Here is a 9,828-nt window from a genome sequence, read left to right as displayed (position 1 = left end):
TAGGATTTGAATCCATGACCTCACCCTCCACCCATTCTTGTGAGTTAGGGGAGGAATTGTGTTTTGAACAGAGCTTATTGGCATTTAACATATAGTTTTATTGATATTGAGCAAATTTCTGAAGCTGTAATAAAATGTTTACATTCCTTGATCACAATGTTTGTATTTAATGTATGATTTGAGCGAAAACTTGAGACTTTGGATTGAAGTCCTTGTCCCTTAAGGACCATGTTACATAATTGCTCCTTCTATTCTGTAATATGTGTTTTCTTTACCAGTTTGTTCTTGGTTATGTCCTTCAGAGATCAATGCTTACTTCTAAACGTGAACCTCCTCTTTTTGTGTTGGTGGATTTCTTTATTATCTTTTTCTTTTTATGGCTAATACAGAGAAGAAGCACCTGTTGCACTTGTTGCAATTGAGACCACTGAAGCACCTCTGGGTGAAGCCATGGACATCATGACTGCCTTGCAGCTTTTGCTGAGGAAGTCACTTGCTCATGGTGGGCTTGCAGGAGGACTCCATGAAGGTGCCAAGGTGATTGAAAAGCATGCTGCACAGCTCTGTGTGATAGCTGAGGACTGCAACCAGCCAGATTATGTTAAATTGGTCAAGGGCCTTTGTGCTGATCACGATGTTAAATTAATGACAGTGCCTAGTGCTAAAACACTTGGCGAGTGGGCTGGTGTAAGTGAAATTTACTTGTTTAACTAGCTAGTTTAATTTCAGTAACTTAGAATGATTTCACTTGCAATTAGGAGAATTTATCTCTCTTTATCTCTTAATTGTTGTATTGTTGTTGTTATATGTTAGAGTTTGGAAATAAATGAGTGCTTTAGACACCTAAATTAATGAGACAATGGTTTTATTTCAATATTTTTTTTCATCTAATTTGTCTACCATTTCACGGCTGTACTCTTTAGTATTCATGCGTTTTGTTTTTTTTTTTTTTTTGTGTGGTGCAAATAATCTGAACATAATTTATAATTGAATTGGTCTGCCATTTGCCATGTACTTACTCATGGTCGATTCTATTAATTTAATGGAAGCCTGCCTTGTGTTCTTTTGGTATACATATTTTTTTTTGGCTAATATGTCCATTGAAAACTGATATAACCTTTTAGCTTAATTGTTCTGTTTCATCTATGGATGCAGTTGTGTAAAATTGATTCTGAAGGAAAAGCTACAAAGGTTGTGGATTGCTCCTGTGTTGTAGTGAAGGAAAGACACATCCATATTATCTCTTGATTGGTTTCTCTTCTCTTTTTATATTTATTTTTTTGGGAGTGGGTGGGGGGTGGGAATAAGGGGGGTTCCATAAATAAACTAGGTAAATTATACCAACCCCTTAAGATTTCAGAAGTGACACCCTCCACCCCAACGTTTCATGAAATGATACTCCCCTCTTGAGGTTTGTCTAAATGCAACAGTTAAGTTTCACTAACAAACCAATCCATTTTTAAAGAAGTTCCTATTAATTATTCATACTTAAGTGGGTCAAAATTTCTCCAAAATTAGTCATGTATCCAGTTAAGTTTTCTCCAAAGTTTTAACATTGAGTGGGTCCAAAGAAATTAGGAAGTTTAATAATATTTTGTGAAAGGACTTGGTAAAGATGTATTTTGGCTGTTGAGACTATAAAAAGCCACATTTAAGATACGACTTAACCGTATCATTGCTAGGTATGTGGCTATGAATGGTCTCAACATCATTTAAAAGGTCACCAGATAGCTAAGGTTTACAGGAGGGACAAACCATCTAAGGGAAGATACTGTGAATTTACCAGTGCGATTTAGATATTGTAGTTCAATATCCTTGTATGCCAATAGTGTTGTCTTACTTGGGCTATTAGTAATAGGGGCAATAGCCTATCTAGTTTGTTAGCATTTCATTAATGTAGAGGATAATTCTGTTATCATCTTTTTGTAAATATGTTGGATTAGTAATTTAGAGCCTAATTTTTACTCTACTGTAATTTTATAGGGAAGCTTGCATATACTCTCTTTTTACTTGAGCTTTTTTCTTTGCAATAATATTTATAAATTAAATGTTGGATTAATATTTAATTGTATATTCCATTTATATTGCATAAATTTTAGTATGTTTGGTTATATATTTCTTGTTAATTATTGTTAGGTGGAGGAGAAGGGCTTATCTGTTGAGACAGCAGATGAAAGGCACTTTTGTGAAGGAAAGGGGACACCCTTTGGAACTATTATCTAAGCTTAAGCAGCAGGGCAGCAAGTTCTTCTATTAAACAAGCATGTATCTTATCAAAAAAAAAAAAAAAAAATATATATATATATATAAAATCAAGATTGAAAGAAACAAAAGTAGTGTGCACAAGTATGACATCCATATTTATCACTCAGGAGTCAGAGAAGTTGAGCTTTCATTGACTCTAGCTACAACAAACTCTTCTAGCAAACTAGGACTTAACCTAATCTACCACATGAAAAGCACTAATCCATATGCCAAAAAAAACAGCCCACAAGACACTATTACACGATTGGAGCATTACATTTAACACAATTCAAATACCAAACATAAGAAATCCCAACAATAATAGCACTTAAATCTTTAATAACTAAACATATTATTGACAGTCTTTCATTGGGGATAAAGAAAATTACAAAAAATTCTTTAGGAAACCTTAGTTATGTACTTCCTGTGTACATGAGGTCCCTCCTATTTTTTCAATAACATTTATTGCTACCAAAAAAAACAAAGAAAAAATCTGCATAAAACAAATCAACAATCATACTTAAACCAAACCACAACAAATTTGGTTCATTTAGTTAATTGTCTACAGGTTGATATTTAGCGTTGAGGGCCTAAGAACCAGAGCTCCCTTTCAGATTGGTTCACCGTGTAAGGGAACCCAAAATCAACACTGAAATAAGTTACAACTGAGGATAACAATAATAATAAATTTTAACTAAAACTGGTTTTGCCCCATTTTTAGACAAACTAGAAATATAATAAAATCAATTCAATTTAGAACTAGTTTTATAATTTTTTTATAAGTAATTTAGGACTAGTTTTATTATTGTTTTAGCTTGGATCATAACTGAACCAGTTCTGTGATTTGCCAAAGGATTCCATCTCAAAATGACCTAGTAAGCTCATCCACCACTAGTGCAAGTGATATGGACTTGATGTTGAACCTTGATGCAAACCCAGTAGTAACAGTAAACTCACTTGTGATACCTCGACTTGTTTTTCCACTAATTACAGCTCCATCATTAATATCCTTAGTCAACTTAATTTACTTCAGAGAAACTCATTTCTTTTCTCAAACTCACAGCATAACCTCTCTAGGTACCTTATCATACACTTTCTACAGCTACCCACCATGTGGCATTGACGTCAAATAAGATTTTCAACTTTTTGAAATTGAATTTGCTAAATAATTCTCTATTCCATGTTTGACTAATAAGAAAAGGATATAAAAGGAGAAAATGGGACAATCGTATTTTCCAATTCTGTTGGACCAGGCACCACCAGATTCGAACCCTAGNCCAAGCACTCCTAGTTAATACAGCGAAGTCACTCCCAACTCTTTACACTACTCATATTTCACCCATACAGATCTACATGAACCTAGCATACTTATCTCTATGTTAGGCCTATATGTTAACCATATACCACACATATCATCAACCATAGTCAGTTACTTTAGGAGTATAACATGTATGGGGAATTGATAAAAGTACCCACGAACATTGCAAGAATCAAAAATAGTAGTTGCACACACCTGAGATAGAAACCCATTAAGAGATACTTCACCACGGTCTGTTCTCTCTGCAGCATACTTATAAGGAGCCTCATCCCAAGGACTGAAATCAAAACATGAACAGCACATCTAAGAAGCATATTCTGGCATTATAATGTCATTCATGATTCAATGACAATTTTAAAAAAGAAGAATAATATTATGTAATTAGTGGCTGAGTCTAATGTGTAGGCAGCAACAAAAGACAACCATCAAAATAATTCATGATAGAAATTACAGCAACACAGAGTACTTATACTCATTGAGACATGCTGGCTGTGTAGGATAGGAATTACAGATCATGTTCCAAATCCCATTTATCGAATTATATCTTTAATCAAGTGGTGAAATCTAATTTAAACAAACATCTCTTTTCTTTCTCTCACAGGTGTAACCCATGGCCTGGCTCAGGCAAGGCTTGCATTTAATGATGAAAATAATATATAATTATTACCAAAGAACAATCAGGGAAAAAAAAGGTTAAATAAGGATTCCCTCACAATTAGAGGTACAGCCTCAGGAGGTCAGTTGGTAAGAACTCGGGACAAACAAATGAAAGAAAGAAGCAAACAACTAGCTCAAGACCAAAGTAGAATACAACATCATATGCTGGTAAGCTTCTATTTTAATGAGTAAACATATAACTGAACATAAATAATTAAAACGCATAGTTTCTTGTTGACATCCTAATATCAGTTACTTTTTATATGTGAATTATCTGCAAAGTTAAATTTATAATTGCATACATTTCCATCCCTGATAGACACTGTATAGCAAGGACACATCTGAGTGCAGGGTTCACAAATTACAATGTCAAAATTCTACATAGTAAAATATAAATGATTACTTCAACATTTAAATGATGTGCAAACTTATAGAACTGTACTTGTAATAATGCCGCCAGGAGCCTTGTAGCTCAAGGGTTCAAATCCCCTCTCTCCCAACTATCGAATTATCATAAAAAGTAATAATGTTAATATGCTTCTCCAACGCTAAACTATAACAGTGATGTCCTAAGTAACAACATAACAGGCAACCCATACAACAGCATAATGATCTAATATAAATGGGAGCAAACTGTTCGCAAATGAAGTATACATTTGGATCCAACAGAGACTGATGAATATTTCAGCAAGCAAGTGTAGCATTACTTGCAGGCAGCCAACTGAAGCTCCTACCAAAAGTAGCATTTAGATGCTGCCTTCATTGAATAAATGAAGGTAACAAAACCATGCTTATGGTAAAATGTAAATTAAACAAAATCTAATACCAAATTTACCTTTCTGGAGCAGTGCAAAATAGTTCATCAAGCTCAGAAGGTTGTAGCACTTCATCCTAATAAAATGTCAAAATTAATACATTCAGAGATTCAATTACAGGATATATTTTCACAAGGTAGAAGACTGCCAGCATATTGTAATGGCATACATTGTCAGTGTCAAACAATCGGAAGACTCCAGTCAGAAACTCCACAGCTTCACTTGTCAGTTCCACACTCTACAAAATGACACCTAGGAGTAAGTTTTTCATAGCAGAGCATGAGTATAGAAAGGAAGTAATATTGTTGTAACATAAGTATAGAAAAGAAGAAATATTCTTATGAAAGGCAAGAGAAGAACATAAAATCTTCCACGGCTATATATTAGAAGTAGGATAGGAATTACGCAAGGGATTGTCATAATATCATCAGTATACGATGTTATAGCGCACATTGCTAACTCTCAAATTTATATATGCATTTGCAGCCATTAAGTAGATGGGGCTCACTATTATAAAAAGCACTATGACCAACCACAAGTAGTGATTAATTTTTCAACTATGAAGGATCTTAACCCCTTTAATTACTTAGGATATAAATCTGCGAAAACCATGAAATAAGGTTTGCCCTTAGAAGTGAAAGCTCAAGAGAATAAAGCACATGAAATGCTGAATGAGGACCAATATTAAAGAATTTATTTGTTAATAGGCCACATCTAGGTTTTTAAGTTTGCTATCATAAGCATACTTCAATAAAGCTTAACCAGTGATAGAGTTCCTGTAGCCAAACACTTGTGTAAGTTGTCCAACCTTTTCCCTATACAGCTATAGAATAAGAGTCTAAGTTGCTATGTTTAGAGTGACTTTCAGTTTTGACAACTTAGAACTTTTCATATGTGTAGAGCCAACATGCGAGGTCCAAATGAAACAAAAGTTGAATGGTTTAAAAGGTGTAGTCATAAGAAATTAATAGGTTTTTGTTTGTAGGGACTTTATTTGATTAGTCTCGTGCTTGGGGATTCACTTCTAGTGATTCCATTTTGTTGTTTATAGATTCTCTTTCTTTTTGTACATAATTTTTCTTTGTTGTATGTACATATGTTTTTTGGCTGCTTCATTCTTCTTGCATGATGTAGTCTTTTTTTGTTAATAATTTTTTTTTTTACTTAATATATATATATACACACACGCACATCTAGAGGTTTATGGTCCGTTTGGATTTAGGGGGAGGGAGGGGGAGTAAAGTAGATTTAGCACAAAATTAGCTTATTTTTAATCAACTCTACTCTACTCCTTTCCACTCTCCTTTCTTCCCCCCTCCATCCAAATAGACCATTAAGTTTATTCTTTAATAGGGTTTACGATTTCAAGTAATGGTTAGTTTTGTAAAGAAGGGCAGATCAATAATCTCACAAATTATGTGAATTAAGGGTATTTATTTCTATAATTGAGTTAAGACTATAATATTCTAGCCTTTCTAGGAAATCCAAAATATCTTGTACTGATTTTTTTTAAAATTCAAATTAGTTTTTATTTGGATTTCTTAGGTCTTTAGTTACTGGTCAAATCAAAAGTCCTAATACTACTGGTTAATAATAACTAAAAAACAAATAAATAAATAACAGAGTCCTTACATATTTGTGCTCAATGTAATCAAAGAATTCAAAATTTTTAATTGAAGGAAAAGTGACTAGAGTGTTTTGTTCTTTCTCCCTCTTCACTATCACTGTTCACGTCACTTTCAATAGCCCTTAAACAGCAACAAAGTTCTCTCTTTTCTACCACTTTTACAGCTCCAGATTTAAACTTTTTCCTTACCTATCGAAACCCTGAAACACCATTTTTTTTTCTACCTCTTAGCCACCAAAATAACCCATCAAATAAACCATAAAGGACCTAATTTTGCTGCTGCCCAAAATTTCTATAACTTATCATCCTCTGTTTCAGCTGCCAAAATTCAAACTTTTCAAACCCTAATTCAATCTATAAACCTTAAATCCATTCCCTCAATTTAACAAACCTCAAGATCATAGATTTTCTTATTTTGAAACCCAGCACAAGCGTATATAGACACATTTTCCTAATCTGTCATATGTCACTACCAAAGAACCAAAGTAGAGCAGACCACAATGTAATTTTATAAGAACAAAAGCAAGGTGAGAGTGGGATAAACCTGATCAGAAGCACGCTTAGATGGAACTGGAAGAAAATCATCTCTGAGTTTTAGATCATCATCGTACCCAAATTTCCTCAAGACAGCCCAGGTCGTCTCAATACGGCCTTTTTCAATGAAAAGAGCATGGAGATAAAGGAACCCTGTAAGGGTAAGACCAAGCTGGTTGACTCCGGCCGGTACCTTCTCATGAACAACCCTTTTAACACCCACTATTTCAGCAGGTTGCAGTGGAGCATTAAAACATTTAACCTGTTTAACATAGTAATAAAATGTAACAACTCCAATATAAAGAACAAAAGGCTCCCATAAAACTAGGGGGGAAAAGGATATAAAAAAGGAAATGACAAAGAAGAGGAACCTGAAATTCATTCAGCTCAGCATCATTCAGGGCACCATCCAAGTCATGATCACATAGAATAAATATCCTTCTTAATGCCCTCCTACATCGGTCCCTCAAACATTGGTTTTCTTGATCGAACAATGGGCCTGTTGGATGAAGTACTGCTTTTTGAGCATAATAGAAAACTTCAGGGACCTACAACCGCGGCAGCAACCTTAAACATCTAAACCAGATCATGATGTTTAAAATATTCACAAGCACATGATATTGGTATAATAACATACTACGTTTACCAGAAGATAGCAACTATTAGCTGACCAGCACCATTAGACTGCTTTTGCTTTCACAAAAAGGGATTTTATCCTCCCTTGCTTCTCTTAAGGTTTATGTCCTTCTAGCCTCTTTAGGTTATGTCTGTATATCATTATTGAAATAATGGGTAGACATGTAATAGACTATTAATCTATTATGAATTAATGGTGAGTTTTGAGGTCCCCTAAAGCCTATACTTGTAAATGACTAGATAATGTTGAAGCTTATGAACATCAGCAAACAAATAAGAACCACAATTATCAGATTTAGGGGCCTATAGTGCTCATGAGTTGCACCAGGAATAGACCAACACAAGGCCTAACAATTTTGTTTCCTGTGGTCTTGAATCATCTTGTCACTATCCTAGTGCATAGCTGATAGTCGAAATTCTCATAAACCAAATTTTGTATAGAAAATCAGTAAGGCGTTTATTTTCTAAACTAATATATTTCATCTGAAGTGCCTTGTTTTCCATCATGATTTTTCCACACACGTCAAGACTTTGCACTTGACTGGTGTCCTTTAGCAAAATCATGTTAATTTTACCCTAGCAATGGAATGGGATCCAGGCCATAGAAATTTTTTTTAAAAAAAATGCAGTGAGATAGATATCTTAGGGATTTGAAAATTGTTCCCTCACTGGTAACTAGAGGAAGGGCAAACTTTTAATTACTAACAAAAAAAGGGAGTAGTCTTAAGTTACTGACTAGAGGAAGGGCAAGCTACTATGAAATAATACTAGTGCAAGGATATAATAATGTGTACAATTTATACAAAAAAGTCATGTCACAACACTCAAAACACAACAATCGCTCTATCACAATCTTAGATCGAGCAAGTGGTCCTTTTGGGATTGTCCTAGAGGTTAATTCTTATCATTTTATTACAATTTGTAAATACTCTTTCCCGCACCACTTATGCATAAGACACAAGCTGAATCCCCTTTTATTACCCATTGCAGTATCCTATCTCGAATAGCCAGCCTATTCTAATGGTTAGCCACACAAGACGAAAGCATGTCTAGGAATAAATAGCAACAAAAACCTTAGTAACTTTCACCAACCGACCTCACAAACCTTAAATCCAATTGCATCCCAGCAAGCCAAAATTCTTAATTTTGCATTGTTCATGAATTATTATTTTAAAAATCAGATACCATAAAAATCAAAACATGTTTCATAAGACCCATATCTTAAAAATAATAGAAAAGCACACTCATTATAAGAAAATCGTGCAATGTGTCTCTGTGTGTACATAAACGCATATATATATATATATTACTATGTCAACGTTTGCCTAGCGTTTTCTAACTAAATTTACTTTAGCTTCTAAATAGCCAAATAAAAATATTATATAGACTAAAAGAAACAAACTTTTAGTCTAAATTCTAAGCTTGTTTAGAATTTTAAAAAATCGTGAAAACATGAAAACATGAAAACAGTCACAAAGCCTTGAGAATTTTCTATGACATATATGTCACATGCACCATCCATAAGACAAAGTAATTTGATGCATGCATTTTTAACAAACCTCTTTTTCAAGGTTCACCAATTTTGCGTTTTTTAACCCTCGTGTAATGTTTGGGCGGGGGAGGAGGCTGCGGGGCATCATCCTTAGGCTCATCGTCATGCTGCAAAGACATTAGATGCATACAATCAATATTCAGTGTAATTGTAAATAATAAAGTGAATTGCAAAATAGGCATATACAAGATAATTAATGTTATCATACCATAGAGCTATGTTTGTGTCCTATTTTATGTCCACCTGTCCCACAAGTGGGAGCTCTTCTAGCACGTTGCGGTCTACCTCGTGGGGGTGAAGGCTGAGGAGGGGGATTCTCGTCCGGTACATCAGTATCTGGCTGTGGAGTGTCAGTCCCAACCGAAGGTCCTACAGGGTCGGATGAGGATGAGGTAGGTGGGTAATGATGCTCTGTGTAGAGGCCAGGAGTGGGGATCATTGTCAT

The 9,828-nt window shown here is 34.6% G+C and overlaps 2 protein-coding genes across 2 annotated transcripts; one reads left to right on the top strand and one right to left on the bottom strand.

Moving 5' to 3' along the window:
• Positions 1-156: 156 nt before the first annotated feature.
• LOC112041094 (small ribosomal subunit protein eS12-like) lies at positions 157-1,248 on the top strand. The gene is made up of 4 exons (XM_065764076.1): positions 157-171; positions 279-343; positions 390-687; positions 1,156-1,248. The coding sequence occupies exons 1-4, from the start codon at positions 157-159 to the stop codon at positions 1,246-1,248; spliced, it is 471 nt and encodes a 156-aa protein (XP_065620148.1).
• Positions 1,249-3,658: 2,410 nt separating this feature from the next.
• Positions 3,659-9,818, bottom strand: LOC136063549 (mitochondrial Rho GTPase 2-like). Its single transcript, XM_065764094.1, has 7 exons — positions 9,592-9,818; positions 9,391-9,490; positions 7,567-7,743; positions 7,206-7,457; positions 5,204-5,272; positions 5,055-5,110; positions 3,659-3,839 (listed from the first exon to the last, which is right to left on the bottom strand). Exons 2-7 carry the CDS (start codon positions 9,487-9,489, stop codon positions 3,674-3,676), a joined length of 819 nt encoding a protein of 272 aa, XP_065620166.1. The 5' UTR covers position 9,490; positions 9,592-9,818; the 3' UTR covers positions 3,659-3,673.
• Positions 9,819-9,828: the final 10 nt, after the last annotated feature.

This window comes from Quercus suber, unplaced genomic scaffold (genome assembly GCF_002906115.3).
Source record: "Quercus suber isolate HL8 unplaced genomic scaffold, Cork oak 2.0 scaffold_540, whole genome shotgun sequence".
NCBI classification, from domain to species: Eukaryota; Viridiplantae; Streptophyta; class Magnoliopsida; order Fagales; family Fagaceae; genus Quercus; species Quercus suber.
The sequence above is the reverse complement of the archived record's forward strand: the minus strand, read 5'-3'. Positions and strand labels throughout refer to the sequence as shown.

What these genes read in the sequence shown, in the direction of transcription:
- LOC112041094 (XM_065764076.1), top strand. An exon ending in CGTGAACCTCCTCTTTTTGT is followed by an intron (nt 344 to 389) that starts GTTGGTGGATTT and finishes TGGCTAATACAG; the next exon opens with AGAAGAAGCACCTGTTGCAC. An exon ending in CACTTGGCGAGTGGGCTGGT is followed by an intron (nt 688 to 1,155) that starts GTAAGTGAAATT and finishes CTATGGATGCAG; the next exon opens with TTGTGTAAAATTGATTCTGA.
- LOC136063549 (XM_065764094.1), bottom strand. Translation starts at nt 9,489, where the DNA reads ATGACGATGAGCCTAAGGATGATGCCCCGCAGCCTCCTCCCCCGCCCA. An exon ending in CTAAGCGTGCTTCTGATCAG is followed by an intron (nt 5,273 to 7,205) that starts GTTTATCCCACT and finishes GTCATTTTGTAG; the next exon opens with AGTGTGGAACTGACAAGTGA. An exon ending in GATTGTTTGACACTGACAAT is followed by an intron (nt 5,111 to 5,203) that starts GTATGCCATTAC and finishes ACATTTTATTAG; the next exon opens with GATGAAGTGCTACAACCTTC.